This window comes from Tauraco erythrolophus, chromosome 13 (assembly GCF_009769465.1).
Source record: "Tauraco erythrolophus isolate bTauEry1 chromosome 13, bTauEry1.pri, whole genome shotgun sequence".
Taxonomy (NCBI): Eukaryota; Metazoa; Chordata; class Aves; order Musophagiformes; family Musophagidae; genus Tauraco; species Tauraco erythrolophus.
In genome coordinates, this window is record NC_141477.1 from 21,882,592 (window position 1) to 21,901,130 (window position 18,539).

At 58.1% G+C, this 18,539-nt stretch overlaps 1 protein-coding gene across 1 annotated transcript in view; it reads right to left on the reverse strand.

Moving 5' to 3' along the window:
* The window catches only part of SLC16A2 (solute carrier family 16 member 2), a 32,031-nt gene extending 17,669 nt beyond the window's left edge, over positions 1–14,362 (reverse strand). The window contains exon 1 of the mRNA XM_086619724.1: positions 14,026–14,362. Coding sequence (XP_086475850.1) covers positions 14,026–14,362 — 337 coding nt within the window. The remainder of the gene's footprint in view (positions 1–14,025) is intronic.
* Positions 14,363–18,539: the final 4,177 nt, after the last annotated feature.

Consider the following 18,539-nt stretch of genomic DNA (forward strand, 5'->3'; position numbering starts at 1 on the left):
GGGCAAGCACCGGGGCAGCAGCGATGCCTCCCCCACAGCACGCAAGCAGAGCCACCCGCCCGAATATTACCAAAATATTTCAGTTATGTTACTTATTTGCTTCCACCTAACAAAGCCCCAATTTCCCCGAAGACAAAGTCCGCCCAACCCCAGACTACACACAGGGCTGGAAATATGAAAGGGGAAAATCTGGGTGGCAGCGGCGGCGGCTGCGGGTGCTCTTCCGAAGGGAGGCCCCTCTCGGGCTGCACCACTCGAGTTTTAAGTTATTTTGCCCCCAAGCTCTGTTCCCGAAGGAGGTAACATCTCCCTGCAACCGCCTCTTCCATCCCAGCTCTCCCACCACGCCGGTGGCTCCTCGGCTCAGTCCCAGCGCTCAGCCCCTGCCCAAACCCTCCCATGGTGCGAGGGATGGTTCGAGGCGATGGTTGACCGCGGTGGGGGATCCAGCGGGGAGTCTCCGCCGTTGAGCAAATCTCTTTAGAAATCAAAATAAAGGAAGAAAAGCTGTTTGTGAGCAGGTGGAGTAGAGCCTTGGAGCGGGCAGGAGATCAGGGCAGCATCCTGGGCTGCTCCAACCATGTCCGTGTGGCGGAATCGCTTCGTGGTGGAAGATCCAGGCTCTTCTCCTGATGGCCATTGGGAAATTATTTTCTCCTCTGGTATCAGAGAGCTTCCCCTGAGTTTCCAGCACGGAGACACTAACACCTATGGACGGTGCTCCTGAAGCCGACCGGTGGGGAAAAAAATCTCCAAACGATACAAGACGTGCATATCGTCATTAAACCAAACACCCAGAGGCCAAAAGAGTGATAAAATATCCATGTGATTTTAATCTCTCGCAGTTTTCCTACATTAAAGCACACGTCTGAGAACACCTGGATATCTCAGAAAAACAGACCACGCTGTAATTAAGCAAATCCGATCGCTAAAGGAAACCAAAGAACAGCAATATTTGATTTCATTTAATTATTTTCTTTTTTGCCCCCAACAAGAAACAGGTTCTGCCCCTTCTCCAATGCTACTCTTGGCCGACCTGCTCTCATTTGAAAGTCTCCCAGACGCCGGTGGCTTCGGCAGCCGCCCCGCAGTGCAGGGAAGGGCCAGCCCTGCCTTTGGAATAAAACCACGGCCCAGGCGTCGGGGTTCCCTGCAGGGGACGGTACCCAGCCCCGTGTTCCCCATCAGCATCTTGGGAAGGCAGCCCCGAGGCATCCAGCTCCCACCGATGCACCCCGAACGGGGATCCCTAACACATATACACACACATATATGTGCATATATATATGCCCGTGTGCACCTATGGCTATGCACATATATACATATATATTAAAAAAGCAACTGTCCCCCCAAGGCTTTAGCCCACACGACGGCCACGGGCAGAGCCACGCAATGTTTAACGAGCTGGAGGGGAACTGGGGACAGCCCGAAGCGTTTAAAGTGCCTCGGCAGCAAAGTGCTCCGAAATCCGGTGAAACATTAATGCGCTTCCGCGGAGAAATGCCTTCGCTTTTTGCTGCATCAAGGGCTTTGAAATCGGAATAAATAACAGGGCAGGTTAACGAAGGTTTCTATCGGTTACTGGGTAAGATTTGGTCCTCCTGCGAGTCACGTTTAAAAGCTGTAACATCCTGTCTCCGTGGCCAGGGAGCCTCCTCTTCCTCCCCACGGAAATACTGCATTTGGGGTAGGGGCAGGAATTCCAATCACCCTGTTTCCACAGGTGCCGGGCGTGGGATGCTGCAGGTAACACACGCCGCAGTCCCCGGGCTTGTTTTCAAGCACCTGAGCTCCAGTTTCTCCCATTCATGAAGCCCATCCATGCCCAGGGCAAAGGGAAGAGCAGGGGCCAAGTGGCCTCAGCAGTGTAGAGCTCAAGCATCCCGGGGTTTTGGGGTAAGGAGGGATGCGAGAGGCCACGGGCAGCCCCGGGATACAAAGCCACAAGCATGGGGTGGATCTAATCCTGCTGCTCATCCCAGCACCAGATCACAGAGATGTGCTGGAGGACACCAGCCCATCAGCTGCTCTGTGCTTGCACTGGGGACAGTCTGTTTATAGAATCATAGAACGGTTTGGGTTGGAAGGGACCTTCAAGATCATCCAGTTCCAACCCCCCTGCCATGGGCAGGGACACCCTCCACTACACCAGGTTGCCCAAAGCCTCATCCAACCTGGCCTTGAACACCTCCAGGGATGGGGCAGCCACAACTTCTCTGGGCAACCTGTGCCAGTGCCTCACCACCCTCAGAGTGAAAAATTTCTTCCTTAGATCTCATCTAAATCTCCCCTCTTTCAGTTTAAAGCCATTGGCCCTTGTCAAGTCCTTTCTGCTGGCCAAGGAGCAGCTGGGGCTGTCTCAGGACTGGGGCAGCAACCAGAAAATTCCTTCCCCCAAAGAAAAATCAGTGCTGAGGTACTGAGCAAGGACAGACACACTAAGGCGGAAGAAAACATGGGATGTTGAGCCCCATTTGCATCCACCGCTTGGCTTGACCTGGCCATGAAGCTTCAGAGTGTGGCGGAGCCGGGAGGTGCACGGAGGTGGATGGGAATGGGGTGATGGAGAAGCTGGACCTCCTCCTCACGCCAGGGCTCGGGGGGTCCAGCACTGCTGCCAGTGCCACTGGGCATCGTGCTGGTGCTGCAGGTGGGCTGGGCATCACGCACCGTCCACAGAGCCACGGAGAGGCTCAACCCTGTCTCGGTCACTAACGAGACTAACACCAGCTGCTTCTTGCTCGACCAGTCTGCCCATTGGGCTGAGCCAAAAGGGATTCGTTCCCCAGAAAACAGAAAAGGAGATCGCCTCGCCACCAGCCCTGACTAATGGGAAACCAGCAAACAACCTGCTGCTCGCACACCGGCCCCTCCATCCTGCTTTTTCAGCTCTTCATCACCTTCCCAAATTCAAATGCTCGGACGAAGCCTGAGCTTGGCCCCGGCACAGTCGGGTGACAAAAGCCAGGGCTACCCACTGCGAAACGTGCCAGTGCACAGCTGGGGGACCAACATCACCCAGCAACACCCAACATTTTGCAAGAGCTAATTCCTGCTTCAGACACAAGAAGAAACATTAAAACCCCTAAAGACATTGCTTTTTGAGTTTTTTCCCTCCCTTCCTTTTCATCTCACAACAAAAATGTAAGCAACCGGCTTCACCGAACAGAAAAACCCTCCACCGCCCTGCAGTAAAAACTGTTTTCAGCTTTTTCTCCGCAGTGTGTTTTGGCTTACGAGGCCGGTGGGGCACAAAGCATGGCAGGGGGTGTTGCTCACCAGCCTGGGCTGCAGCACCAAGGACACTGTTGCATCTCCCACAGCCAGGAGGAAATGGCCTGCCTCTTGTAGGCAGGGTCGGTACCTTGAGTTAATTAGTTCATTAGTTTCATTATCTTCAACTCAGTCCAGCTGGCTAATAATGATTGGATGCCATAGGGGGTACTGCAGGCAGGGCAGCTGGAAGACCTGGAGTCCAGGTGATGTTGTCCCAAGGGAGGGAAAGAAGCTCCAAAACCCAGATCGGGGCTAATTTTCTCTGTGGGTGTAGTTTGGGGTGGCAAGGGTTAAGAGGCAGGCGCAGGGGTCAGATCAGGACCTGAAGTGCCTCCACTCCTGGGCTGCTTCGTTGAGCTTTGGTTGATGAACTGAAGCAGGGCAGAGTTGAACAGCTTAAAAAAAAAAATAACCAACCCCAAATCTGCCATGATTTCTTAGCTTTGGGCAACACATTTGATTTTTGATGAATCTCCCTTAATAAAGGCCCTCTCCCAAAATGCAGATCCCAAGGGCCAGGCTCTCCCAGCTCAAATCCTGCGGCACTATCCCTTGTCCCCAGATGTCCCCTGGGTTTTTATCACTCTCCCCTGCAGATGGGACAAACGCAGCAAAACTTCAGTTCTTGGGGAGAAACCCACCCTGCACCAATATAGGTCTCGACAATCCCCATTTTCACAGCACAAAATCCCCGGCCAGGCCAGGCCGGGCAAGGAAACACCCCAAATCCCAACATCAGGAGCTCAGAGCCACCTCGACGGCCGCAGGGTTCCATGTGGACGGCGGGAAACCAGGACCCCATGGGTCAGAGACAAGCAGCGGCGACGCATCCCGCAACCTGCCGAGCAGGGCAGGAAGAACCTGCGAGGGATGGAAACCGCCTTCCCAAGGGGGAAAGGAAAAGCCATCCGGAACGTGGCCAACAACATCCCCATTGGTCCTCACCCTTTCCCCTCCCGGGCTGGTTTCTCACCGACTGCGGGCAAGCTTCCCTGGCACCGGTGTGCTTGGCACGGCTTTTATTCGATGCTGAATTGCCCCGTGGGTCGGGGACACGGTGGGGTACGGGCAGGAGGAGCCCCGCAAAGAAGCGCCAACACCCCACTGGGTTTCTTTTGAAAAAAGAAAATAAAAAACCCGCCAACACCACCAATATTCACTCCTTGGCAATGCCCTATCTCAACAACACTCTGTTATTATCATACTGTGCAATTAAGCGATAAAGCTGTAATTGCCTTATCTGATGGAGCCGGGCACGGCAGCGAGGCAGGAGCCGGCCTCTGCCCCGCCGTGGGTTGGGTTTACGGGGCGGATGGCATCACGGTGGACATTTTAAAGCCACCCTGTCCAAGAGCATCCTCCTGCTATGGCAGACAGACAGACAAACAGGAGCCCACTGGGCTTCCTCCAAACCCGGTGGCCCCTGTGCCTGCACGTCGCCCCGCTTCCATCCCCGCACACCACGGATGGCACCCAGGGAAGGCACTGGTGGCCTCTGCCAGCTTCTTGACCAGGAGATGGTCAGCTCCGGCCGGGATGGAAACACGTGGGAAAAAAACGGGCAGTTTTCAACCCGCTCTTCCTGCGGGAAGGCAGAAGCAGACGGTCGAGGGATCAAAGTGCAAAATCACTTTGCTGCTCCCCCAGCCCTCCCCGCATCCCTGCTGCAGCATCCCGGGGGGCAACTCGCGGCCACGCAGCCGGGAGGGCTCTGTCGCCGCAGGGTTCGGCACGCTCAGCCATACCAGCCGGATCGGGGCACTGGTTTGGGAGGAGGTAAGCCCAGTTCCCCAGCCCGGCGTCTCTGGGTGCAGCTCTCAGGCCAGTTTGGTACTTTCATTCACACGTTCGTCACCTCCGAAAGGTCTCTGATGGGCTATGGCACCCTTTCCAATAAGATCAGCTACGATTTAATTCGGGTTTTTTTAAAACTGGTGTCCCCTGAATCCCGATTCTTGCCATTTTTTCAAGTCTTTTAGGATTTGACCCCGCCAGCTTTCGGCAGAGCAGTATTTGCCGGCCTTAGGAAAAAGGCAAAAAAAAATAAAGCCCTCCAAAATCCCCCACGCGTGACCGTTTCCCAAATACACCCCAATCCGCCCGGCCCAGCGAACCCGCCCATGCCCAGCACCCCAGCCCAGAGGCCATGGTGAGGGACGCCGGGGCCGTGCCCATGCCCCCCTGGCCCATGCCCCCCTCCCAGGGCGAGCGGGCTCCCACCGGGGGCACAGCCACAAGAAAGGCCGATGCAAATCGCATCGTTAGCATTCTTTCCGTTTTAATAACCCAAGGTGTTACTAGCAACAGTGTTACTGATTTTTATCTCCGCAGCGCCTTTTAAGAGCTCCAATTTGTTTTTCTTGGAGATCTCATTTTGTTTTATTAAAGCTGACACCGAAGAGGGAAAGGGAAAGGAGACGTTCTGGGCCCAGCAGAAAAATATCCCGTTTAAACGCCCCGTATTATTTTCTTGGAATCGCATCTCCTTTGACTTTAATTAAGCTCTCCCCAGGCTCGCGAGCTTGGCGTGCTTGGCTTTCAGGAGAGTTTAATCCCAGACAAGCTCCCCCCACCCCCAGCGCTCCCCGCTTCCATAAACCATAAGAAAGAAACGGGGTTTTTGCTAAAATACATGGATTAATAGCTGGTGCACCACCAAGAACGTCTTGACGCTCGCTTTTGCTGATAGACCCAAAAAGCAGCTTTTCCTCGCTTATTTTTTCTCTCCGGTCGTTTCTGCCATTGCGATGCCGGGTATGGAACGGGGAGATCCGTCTCCAGTGCCGGACCGTGCTCCGTGGCTGTCCCGGCTATCGGTGGAGGCCAGCTCGCCCACGAGCCCAGCTCCAGCGGCCACGGTGCCGCTGCTGAGCCTTGTGCAATCAGGCCGGGTGCTGCCGTAATATCAATAATTAACACCCCCCCCCCCCCCGCCACAGCAGAAGCACTTCAGGATGATTGCAAAGTTAAACACTCCAAAAGTTGGGAAATCCCAGCAGGGAGCTTGTCTGGGCATCATCTGGTGCGTATCCATTATGTAATTACCGCCAATCTTTAATCACCGATGATTTATTTTTTTTTTTTCCATCGGACCCGATTCTGACGGTGCGCAGGAGGCACAGCCCTCCCTTACGGAGCCGCCGTCCCGTTCGATTCCCACCTCGGTGGGCTCTGGCTTTTAAGAAACGGGCTCCCACTCCTTCCCGCTCCCACGCGAGCACCACGGCACCCGCTCGCAGCGCCGGCCCCCCAAGAGGGGAGGATTTCACCTCCCTTATACGCACGCACGGGATCTGCGGGCGGACAGATTAAGGCCAAGAGCTTGAAACAAAACCTTTGTTTTAGTGCCTGACGCAAGATGGCCAAGAAAGGGGCTTTTGGGGGATGCTGCTGAGCCCCAGGGCGGCGGGGGCTGCGTGCCCTGCGGGTCCCCGCATGCCCCGGGGGTCCCCGTCCCAGCTGGCCCCCAGGGATGGGGTGATGGGTGGGTGACCGAAGGAGGTTCCTTCCTGCAGGCGCTGTGGGAGGGTTGTTTCTCGTCCCCGAGGAGGGCTCCGGCGTTCGCCCGGGGCGAACCCCAACAAGTCAGCCCATGCAGCTGCACGTGGGGCTCCCCTGCCCCCACAGCTGTGGCCCTGCTCTCTGCTCCGCATCAGGGGGAGCAGCTAAAAACCATCACTGAGCTGCTAAATCCAAACCCAGGGCCAAAAATATAAAAAAAAACCTCCAAAGACAGGGAGAAATAGGGTACGGTGAGCTCGCCTCCTCCACCATGGGCTTTTGCAGACCAGATGATCCCAAAGCAGTGCTGCCAGCAGCGCCGACCCCAAAACACCATCTCCATCTCGCACCGGAGTGCCTGCACTGGGACACTGCCCCGGGAGCCTGTAACACAGCAGCGTGGTGCAATGCTCTGCTGCCCATGCCCTGGCATGCAGGGATGCGGGGATGGGGTATCTCCAGGCTGGAGCTCCCCTGGGCTGGGCAAAGCCAAGACGACAAGGGGTGATGGGGCTCACGGCATCACCGCCATCATCTCACCGGTCCCACGTGAGCCCAAGAAGTTGATCAGAGCACCCTGAGCTGCTTCTTGCATGGCACAGCACGGCCACACCAAGCCAAACGGCACGGGGCTGCGAGCTGGCAGCTGTTCCCAACAGCCTTCCCCCAAACTTCACCCCGCTCCAGCTCTCCAGGGATGCGCTGGGGGTGGAGGACAGCTCTTGCATTTGTGGTTTTTTTAGGGATCAACAAATAAAAGAGGAAAAAGGGGGGAAAAAAAAAAGCCTAAAGACACGCTGAGCAAACGCAGGGCTGTGCCACCCCTCAAGGCTCTGCTCGGGAGGTTTGCGGTCCATGCGGCGGGCGGATGGCGGTGCAGGCAGGGCGCTGCGGGCAGCCCCGCGACATGTCCCGCCTGCCCCAGCAGCTGGCAGGACCTGTTGTACGAGGTGCCTGGGAGAGCTGGGAATGGCTCGTGCCTGCGAGCGTGTTGCAGCAATTCCCAGCACACGTCATGTGGGTTTTGCAACCGCCCCAACTGTCTCGGGGTGGATGAACGGAAAAGAGCCCGGAGCGAATCCAGTTCCTCAGCGCCCGCGGTGGGCACGGGCGATGGCATGGCCCCTGAGCAATGCCCAGCCTGGCACACGTCCCTCCCCTGGGCCTCTTTCCGCAGGGATCATCTCCTTCCCTCGCAGTAGGGAATAATCAATCCTTTGAGGAAGAGGAAGGGCAAACCCAACAAATCCCTGCTGTAATGGGTGCAGCACACATGTTATACTGGCGTGTGAGGGGGGTGCCTGTTCCTCTTGTCCCCCCCGTTGCCAGGTATGGTTACGCCATGGACACAGGCTCATGGCTGCAGAAAGCCAGGGAAAAGTGATTCCTCAGGGAAATCGCTGGCTGCAAGAGGCAGGTGCACGGCCACTGTCCCGGTCGGGAAAGACTGGTATCCTCCACCATGCCCTGCCCAGTGGCAGGAAACTCTGTGGGGTCATCACCCCAAAAAAAGTGAGTGGGAGAGACCAAGGTATTCAGTGATGCGCCACAAAATTCCCTACAGAACTCAGACACCAGCCAAAAGCGGGCGACCCCCCAGTTACTGAGCCGGGGTGAAGCCCCAGTTGTTTCTAGCAAGGGGAGGGGGACTGCTTTGGGATGGGGGGGTGGTGGGGGAGAGTAAGCAGACACGGCATCGACCCACCTGCCGCCGAGGTCCCTGTCAGCCCGCGCACGGCTTCGCCAGCCGCACCATCCCTCCGCCGCTGGCACCGCGCACGCCACGCCGCCTCGGTGCACATCCCGGCGAGTCACCGGGATCAAAAAGCAAAAGGTTACCCCGGCCCTACAGCGAGACGGTTCCGACTGATCCAAACACCCCCGGGCACAGTGGCTACCGGTGCCACCGTCCCACCGGGATGAGCTCCCCATTAGCGTGGCAGGAGCAGGGGTTTGTTTACCACTACCCACACCCCCAGCGGGAATTTCCCCCCGCTCTGCGCGCTGCAGGATACGAAACCAGCCTTGGGATGGTGGGAATGCAGGTTATTCCCCCTTCCCCATGCAGCTCCACGTCCACCCAGCCTGGTGGTCTCCATCACGCCACCGGATTTTGGGGAAGACGGCTTCAGACGGGGCGCCTGATGGTGCCGCCCCGCGAGCCGGATGAGCGCCGTGAAGGGACACGTCCGGAACACGCCGGATAAGGAGGGAGGGAGCCAGAGGAGCTGCCCCGAGGACACGAGGCGGGATGCTGGTGACAACGCCCGCGCCAGCTATGCGCAGCCGGCCCGACGGGCACTGCCAGCGAGGTCAGCGGCGCCTTCCGGCGACAGCGTTTCGCCCAACCTGATGGGTTAGGTCTATTTTAAGGTGCTGGATGCCAACCGTCCCGGCTGACGGTCGGCTTCCAGCTGCTGAGGGCTTTTAAGGGGATTAAAGGGTGACTCGTCAAACTCCTGGGTTTTCCCCAGAAAGGAAAATACAAGCGAGACCGGAGCATCTCCTTGGCTGGTTGGTGGAGGACACTTAAAAATAAATTAAATCCCACTAAACCAGCAATTGTGCTGGCTGAGAGGGCCCCTGCAGTCTTTAAAAACAAGAACCTCCCTTAGAAACAGCGCTCCGGCCTCCCGATAGCCAAGGTCAGGGACACGACTGCGTTTGGTTTGCTTCTCGGGCCGCTCTACCTCCCACGGCACCTCGTGCTCAGCTCGAGCCACGACAACCCGCTTCCTCCAAAATTCACCCCCCCTCCCTGGCGATCACAAGCTCCAGCTCCCAAAACAGTGGGAGCTGAGCCAGGGAAGAGCCCAGCGCTGGCACACCAGCATCCCACTCCAGTAAAGCTGGGAAAGCTGCGCGGTGCCTTTTGCGCTCCCCAGCTAGCAGGGCTGGGTGACAAAAAGGCTTTTGGGGGCTCTTTCTCCTGGATTTACATCCCCATCCAGGCTACGTAATATTGTTCATGACAGCGCATCCCTTCGCAGGGTTGGGAAATGTGGAGGAGGACGGGAAACCCGGATGGACATGGGGAAACCCCCAGGAACGTTGAGATCCACAGCACCCTCAGTCAACACATCTGTGAAATGGGACCAGCGCAGCTCGCTGGCAACTAATAAAGGTGCCAAATCCTGCGGATTTGGGCCAAGATGAGTCAAGAGACAGGAGGGAGAGGAGCCTCCCAGGCGCCAGCACTGGGCGATGATACCCATCACAGGTCTCAGGCATATCACTGGTTGGTAATTTGTATTTAAGAGTGTCGGTAAGAGGGCACTGAGCCTTCCCAAAGCCCAAACCAAACCCCTGGGCTATGTGCCTTTCGCTGCAGCGGGCTAAATAAAGTGTGGTTTTGTGGTAGCCACCCGTATTTGGTCTCTCCTAGGCCATGGATTATTGCTGAAATTTAATGGGGATCATTTCCAAGAACTACCTGCTGCGAGTTAGGCTCTCCTCGGCGTGTCCCATCTCAGCTCTGGGTGCTCTGGCCACGCTCACCCACCACGAGACTCTTGTCAGCCCGAAGCGTCATCCACAGCTTCTCCTCCTGATCTTTCACCACGACTATGAGCCCTGCAGCACCTTATTTTTTCCAAGAAACTCACTCTTCCTTACCAAGCCTCCGTTAACGATGTTGGAGGAAAATTGTCTTTTCCACCTAAGTTCACCTGTCTCAAGGATGTGAGGTCAGTGCTTGCAAAGAAATTCCCCACCAAAACAGATGAGGATTCAGGTATAAAGACGACATCAGCTATGCCTTGGCTGACATCACCTTGGCCTGATGGGCACAATGAGACACAACCAGCCTGGGGCGATGGTCCCGTGCACCAGCCCGGCTTCCCTGGGCACCAGGCGCTCCAGCAGCCTCCGCTTACCAGCTGGAGCAGGACTAAAAGGGGAAGCTGCTTCCCAGGTTCCTGCACACGGACTGGAGGATGCTGCTGGACACACGGACAAACAGAGGAGCCATGGCCAAACCAGATCAGCTGCCCAGGTCGTCTCCCTGAGAGCTCACAGCTCCCATTTCCAGCAAACCGAAACATTAAATATTAAGCAAAGAGAGTTAATCTATACCTGGGATATTGACACAAAGTGGAGGAGGGGAGCAGAAAAAGATAAATAAACATTATTATTTTTTTAAAAAATCAATGCACCCTCCAAGCCGTCCCGCCAGCGCTTGCCAGACCTCTGAGCACGGCACCGAAGATGCATTTGGAGCAACAAGATGCACAGAGAAGTGTCACCCTCCCAGCTCTCCCGGGTGGCCGGAGCATCCCACTGGGACCCTGGGGTGGCTGGGGAGCGAGCGGGACCTCCTGGCTGAGGGCAGAGCCCTGGGCTGGCACAGGCTCCCCGTGCGCTGCCCGCTCCAAGGCTGGCACAGCATCCAAGCCCTATGGACCCCTTGGCACCACAACGAGCCTCATACACCATGTTCATTCCCAGCAACGCTTCCAAGCATCGTTCCACCCTCTCCAGCAGAAACCGGTATTTTTTTTCCCGGCTGAGAGCTCACATGTATATTTATTTTTTTTTTTTATTCCAGTCTCAGCGATCTCCCCCCCTCAGTCCTCCACTCCCACCCTAAAGAAACAAACCTGAAAGCACAGAGTGTGCCTTGCAAAAGTCCCTGCTCTGGCTCCCCGCGGCGAAGGGGCACGCGGTGGTCCCGGCAGCCAGCCCGCCTCGGCCCCGCGCTGCTTGTTGACATATGGCAGCGCAGTATATTTCTTTAAACAAAGGATCCTATGCATTCGATGCATTGTTGGGAAGCGTTTGTTTGCAAAGCCTGACCCTAAACCTGAACTCCGCGGATCCTGCGTCTCTCAAGATCAAACGCCAGAAAACGTGACCAATTGCAACAAGAAATAAACCTTGATAATTATAGCCGTGCGCCTGGGGCGGCTAATTGTTTAGTGCACGCTAGTACCTGCTTTAGCATAAACATAACCCTATTTTTAAAGGGATGCCTGACCGCCTTACAGCATGGCTCCCCACTCTGCCTCCAAACCCGCTCCGTAACACAAACCCACCCCGCCAAGAACGGAGAGGAGATTTAAAAGCGGAGCCAAACGGCTAAGCGATACACCCAAGGCCGTGCCGAATGCCAGTGTCGGAGCAGGAGCGCGTCCTCGTCCCCTCCAACCTGCTCCTGGTCAGCAGGGGCCAAGGGGGACCCCGGGTCCGGGTGTTGCTTACAGTCAGCAGGAACAGACCGACGTCAGCAGACAACAGACAGCACCGGTCTTTTCAGGAAGGCCGTATCACTTAGCGATTGGAAAGGAGCTACAATATTTTCCTGATTATGTTTGCACGCAAACGAGCGCCGCGGGGAAATTATGCAACCCGGAGCGGGGAGGGGTGGGATGCAGGGAGAAAGGGCTGGAGGGGGGCCCCACGCTGCACCCCTGCTGCCCTCGGCCCCAGACAGCACAGCTGCAGCCCCCGAGGTCCCACGCTCCCCGCGGCACACGGGCTCCACCACCGCTCCCCTCCGCCGCCGGAGCCCCCGCGCTGTGATCTCCAAGCGCCGAGGCTGCACTCGGCTGGTGCGTCGCGCAGCGCAGGGGTTATTAACAGCCTCTTTCGTTAAGCACCCGGACCAAAATGCATATATTCGTCACCCAGGCAATTTAATTACCGAGCCCGGGTTCACCTCGCGTACCCACACGCCCTTCTTTTTCCAGGCCTCTGTGCGGTCATGGCCATAAATAAATAGATACAGGAAGCAAGAGGCAGATGCTGACTCCTACAACCTCTGTCTTGGGCATGGAGCCTTAAACCACCAGAACTCGCGGTATTTAATTTCTTTGTTACAGCTTCTACCTTTAGAGCCCTGCCTTAGGCTTTCTAGATGCAATCGCAGGGAGCAGGAAACAGAGAGCTCCGTGATGAGCTTCCTGAGGATCACACGCACACTCCTACAGCCCATCAATCACCCTAATTACAACCGGCCACACGTCCGCAGCTCTCTGCAGCACTCCGTTACTGCCCGTAATTACACAAGTGCATCGTTCTCCAGTAACAGGATCGCGGAGTTAATTTGCGATCCGTAGATGCAGCGGATCTCGGGACGCGGTTCATCTTGGCGCGCTCGTCGCCACGATCACCAGTCACACATAGCGGAGCGGAGGGGACGTGGGCAACACTGGTCCCCAAAATAAGACTCTCAGGTCCTCACCTGAAAGCCCCCCAGCACCGCCTCTATCCACAGCACACTCCCAACTTCGGTTTCCGACTGCTGCCCACGTCCCATCCAGAGTCAGGACACCCCTGCAAGTGGGTTCCCTTGATGCCAAGTGCTTGTTCTACCCGTCAGATAAAAGCAAAGCGGGCCATGGGTGTCCCATCACAGGGACGGGTACAATCTTCTCAGGGAGGATACCCAGACCTGGGACAAGGCTGGGCCTCCCGACACCAGTGTCCGTCACGGACCCGCTGGGACTGTCACCGCAGCAGGCTGGTGTCCCTCTGCCCGGGCTACTTCAACAGTGGGGTCTTTGCAGCGAGAAACGTCCCTTTTCTCCGTGTTAACGCTACGGTGTTGACCCTGGCTGAGCCTGTAGGTCCTACCAAAACACACAACTGGGTGCAGTTGTTGGGTCTTGCTATTAACGGACATTAACTACTCCAGACCCCGCACCGTGCCGATGTGAACATGCAGGCAGCGCTGCCAGACCTGCCCATCGCAGGTTTTCCCACCGAATGGCTCCGACCCGGAGGACGCGTGTCGGTGAGGCGGATGCTCTCCTGCAGCCACCCCCCAGCACAATCTCGTAGATAAGGCAGACAGAGCCACGCAGCTTGAAAAATCCGTCCCCAAACAACAAGAACAATAAAAAATACAGGGGGTGGCTCACACACACCAGCTGATTCACCAGCGTTGCCCTCCTAACTCCTAACCACGCCAAGCTAAGGGCACGCTTTTCAGGGGAATTACTTTAATCGAGCACAAAAAGGAGCTTTAGAAACACATGATGCTGCCGGAGATAAATACAGCCGAGACTACAGGGATGGAAGGGGGCAGGGAGCAACCGCGGTTCAACGCATCCGAGAAGGAGCTTCCAGCCCCGCCGGCCCGGTGCGCTCCGGGAGGCAGAGCCGGCCGAGCCGCCGCACCTTCCCCCGCCGCTCCCCCGCTGCCCCCGGCCCCGGCGGCTCGGCGGGGCTGACAGCTCCGCTCCTGCCAGCCCCGGCCCCCCCGCTACCCCCCGCTCGGGCCGGGGAAGGGGTCGGGGATCCCCGTACCTGTTTTGAACTCCAGCGCGGGGTCCTTCTCCCCTTCGCCCAGGTCGCTCTGCAGCATCATGTAGAGGATCCCGAAGGAGTTGTGGATGCCGAAGATGGAGCCGTTGCACCAGGCGGCGGCGAAGACCACCACCCAGCCGAAACCGCCTTCGGGGGGCTGGAAGGGAGCGGCGGCCCCGCTCGGCCCCCGCTCGGGCTCGGGCTCTGCCCCGGCCCCGGGCTCGGTCCCGGCCCCCGGCTCTCCCTCGCCCGCCGGCCCCTTCTCGCCGCTCTGCGCCATCGCGGCCGCGCTCCGGCCGCCGCCCGCCGCCCGACTGCCCCGCAGCCGGTCCCACATGCCCGCCGCCCCCCCCCGGCCGGCCCCCCCCGCCCGCCCCCTCCTGCCGCAGCCTCACTCCCCGCCTCCCCTCCGCCGCCTCCATCCTCCTCCTCCTCCTCCATCGCGCCGCTCGGCCCCCGCGTCCCTACCTGCGGCGGGGGCCGCCCACCCCCCGCCGCGCCGCTCCCCGTCCCCGCCCCGGGCCGGGCCAGAGGCGGGCGGCGCTTCCCCGACGTCGATCGCGCTCGCCGCCCGCCCGCGGGCTAAAGGCGGCCGCGGGCCCGGCTGCGGCCCCGCATCGCCCGCCGGGCCGCCGCACCGCCGCAACCGCCCCCGCCGCCGCCGCATCCTGCGGCGGGCGCAGCCCCGGGGCGGGCCGCAGCCAGCACCGCCCCTGCGGGGCCCGGACAGGGCGCGGAGCCGCCGATCGCTCCCGCTGTCCCCCGGCCCCGCGCTCCGGCCCCCTCCACCCCCCCGACTCCGGGAGCATCCCACGGGGGGGAACTGCCCGGTGGGAGGGACGAGGGGGTCCCCGATGGCCGCGGCGGGCTGGTGCTGCTGCTTCCCGCTGCCCCCGGCTGGGGTAAAGGAAGCACCGGGAGCAGGAGCGGGTGGCAAAACATAGCCCCGGCGAGGGGGTTTAGTTCATTTCGTGCCGGGTTTGCTTGTGGGGGTTTGTGTTTCCCTGCATCCCCCACCCCCAAAAGTTTTGAGTGACAAAAAAGTTTCCGTGACCCCAGCCCGGAGCCAGGCAGGCTTCTCGCTGCGGGGCGGCGAGGCGAGGAGCCTGCTGCTCCGTGTTTCCCGAGGGCCGTGGGTCACCCCATATCACCCCAGCACCGGGGTTCAACTGGGCAGGGAGCTGCTCTCTCACCTCTATCTCGTTTTGCAATGAGCCTGCCTTTCTTTCAATAAATAATTACGAACCCACCGATGCATTAAAGCCTGTCTTTTCGCACGCGGAAGGTATTTACGCTTTAATAGATGCAAGTCGAAGTTATTATTCTTTCTTTACCCTAATGGCTGTGTCAGTGTCAGATTCCTATCAGAGTAAAATAATGCATCCCAACCTCACGCTGCTCTTTCTTTACCTCCGGGGTTATTAATTACCAACGCCTGGCGAGGCAGCAGGGCAGGCTGCGGAGCCGGCGGCGAGGCAGGGCCGCACCGCCAGCACCGTCTCCCCGCTTCTCCCGCTGCCGGAGACGAGCACCCGGCCACGGGCAGGCGGGCTGCGGGCTGGGAAGGCGTTTGCCTACGTGCCGCGGCTCGCCGGGCTTGCGAAGACCCTCTGGGACATTGCTACAGCTAGAAAAACCTCTCCTCAGCCTGCCCGCTTGCTGCCGGCTGGGAATCGCTGCCGGCTCCGGGATTACTCCATCGCCATCCGCTTCCTCCCAGCCGAGGCATGAGCGGTGGTTTTTCCTTGGCTCTGAGCAGCCTGTGTGCGTGTCGGCGAGACCCAAGCTGGAGGGCCACGATGGTAGGAGATGCGGCCTCCTCCCCTTGCCTTGCCGATGGATGAGCCCAAATCCCAAATCTTCCCTTCCCAGCGGGGTGCCTGGCGGTAACACTGCGCTTGGCTCAGCCTCGCTGCTGGAGGAACTGCATTTTTCTTTCCCTTCCTCTCTGGTGGAGTCTCCTCCCCGGATCCCCATCTCCGCAGCAAAGCCGGGGGAGGCTTGGGAGGTTTGGGAGCATCTTCCACTGCCCTCTGCCGACACGCGGAGCCGCGGTGCTGGATTTTAATAACCATTTCGCCATAGGGCCGGCTGAGGTTGCTGGCCTGCTGATTTTATTCTGTTCAAACCCAGCAATATGAGAGGGGAGGGGTCTGGGGTACCCCAGGCTGTGTGCAGGGGAGCTGCCCTTCCCCCCAAAAAAAGCTGATTCACCGCAGCAGCAGAGCTGGGGCTGGATTAAAAACAGCAGAGAGAGAGGGTGGGAGAGCCTTTTGCCATGGCACACGCTATCTCATGGAGACTTTTCCCTTCCAGAGCTGCAGAAGGCTCTTGTGGAGTGCGAGGGGGTGGTTTAATGTTACTGTGAACATTCAGCCAGACACAAAACTCACCAAGCAGCATCTCTCCTGGACCTTGGCTGCACCCTTGATGAAGCATTTCTGATGCCAGCTGTGCCAGGCGTCACCAGAGCTTTCTGGGCTGGGCTGGGACAATGGTGTGGGGCTGGGGGTAAAATCACTGGGGGAGGTTGAATGAAGAGGTGTTAAAGGGCTGGGCTGGTGGAGGCTTCAACCAGGAGGGAGCTGCGGCCTGGAAAGGTCTGGCAGCATCGGGCAGAGACAGCTCTGCTGGCTGGTGCAAGACCAGCTTTTATTTAGGTTGGAGCATCACACCCAGTGTGCTTGCAGCTCTGTAACGGTGAGGTGAATGAAACACCGAGAATAAACAAAGAGAAAGATTCTGCCCCTCTGCTCAGCTCTGTGAGACCCCCCCGGCAGTGCTGCCTTCAGCTCTGGGGCGCCCAACACAAGAAGGACATGAGCTGCTAGAGCGAGTCCAGAGGAGACCACGAAGATGATCCGAGGACTGGAGCACCTCTGCTATGGGGACAGGCTGAGAGAGTTGGGGCTGTTCAGCCTGGAGAAGAGAAGGCTCTGGGGGGACCTTCCAGCAGCCTTCCAGTACCTAAAGGGGCTACAAGAAAGCTGGAGAGGGGCTTGGACAAGGGTGTGTAGTGACAGGACAAGAGGTGATGGCTTTTAAACTGAAAGAGAGTAGGTTTCTATGAGATCTGAGGAAGAAATTCTTCCCTCTGAGGGATGGTGAAACACTGGCACAGGTTGCCCAGAGAAGTTGTGGCTGCCCCATCCCTGGAAAGTGTTCAAGGCCAGGTTTCGATGAGGCTGTGAGCAACCTGGTCTAGTGGAAGGTGTCCCCGCCCATGGCAGAGGGGTTGGAATGAGGGAAAAGACAGCAAATACCTTATCCCAGAGAAATAATCAACACGGGAGCAGCCTGGAGCACCACAGCAGCAGCCACCCACTGGCAGGGATGCTGGGACATGGGGTCCAGCGCCCAAGGCTTGTCACAGCGAGGAGGGTAACAAGAGTCCCAGGGCTCACGATGCCACCAGTGCTGCCTCCAAAGGACTGCGGGGCTGCTGCCTCTTACACCTGGCCACACCGCAGCATCCTTCCTCTGCCCAACCTTCCCGATGTCCAGCGTCAAAATATTAAAGGTGGCATTTTCCGCCCCGTCAGAGAGATTAAAGTCGATGCTACTTAGTTTGGCTGAAAAATGAGGTGACTTAAAAGCGCTGGTGTGCGCAGAGGGTTGTCACGTGCCATCAAGCGCCGCGTTTGGCTTCATCTCGGTGGTGGAAATGGAAACGCTGTGTTGGCTCCGGCGGTGGGCAGGCTGGGTGAGGAACGCAGTCCGGCTCAGCCACTGCTGCTGCCCCATCTGACTTACCATACGGTTTGAGCAAAAAAGCTGTTTCTGACCCAAACTGGATCTATGTTGTACTAAAGAGCTTCTGGAGCGGTTTAGGCTGCCCGCTCACCTTCACCAACCGGGTGAGGAGGTGTGAAGGGTGCGTTCTGAGAGCGCTTCCCTGGTTTTGTGTCTTTCATTTCAAATAGGAGCTACCAGGGCACGAAGCTGTGGGGAAGTGGAAGCTCCTGGCTGGAGCCATCAACTCCAACCACCATCCAGCCGCCAGTGGCCGCCCGGCTTTGCTGCGTAACCCCGCGGGACCCTCGGCGAGGGGTGCCAGAGATGCTCCGCTGATGGGAATTGCTTGAGTCGGCGCACAAAGGAGGCAAGGATCCAGCTGTAAATTAATATTTTATAGAACACCAAGAAAATCAGAGAGGCTAATTACAGCGATAATCATCGCGGCCCGGAGGCATTTCCATGGAAGTCAGGAATTACCCAGGATTACCTCAACCTCTTGCAGCAGCCCGCGTGGGAGGCGAGCGCGTGCGGCGGGTGGCGGCGGTACGGCACGGCACGGCACCGGTATCTCCTCCTGCACCGGCTGGGGGTCTGCAACCCAAACCGAAGAGCAGCCAGTGCTTGGTTTGCTGAGTTGAGTGTGCCAGAAGGTTGGAGTCATGGGGTTTTCGGCTGGGTGCTTATCCCGGTGCCGCTGTGCCAGTGCCTGCCTGTTTGTCCCCAGTGCCACTGGCGTGGGAGCCATCGTCGACTCCGAGTAGGTTAAAACCTCCAGG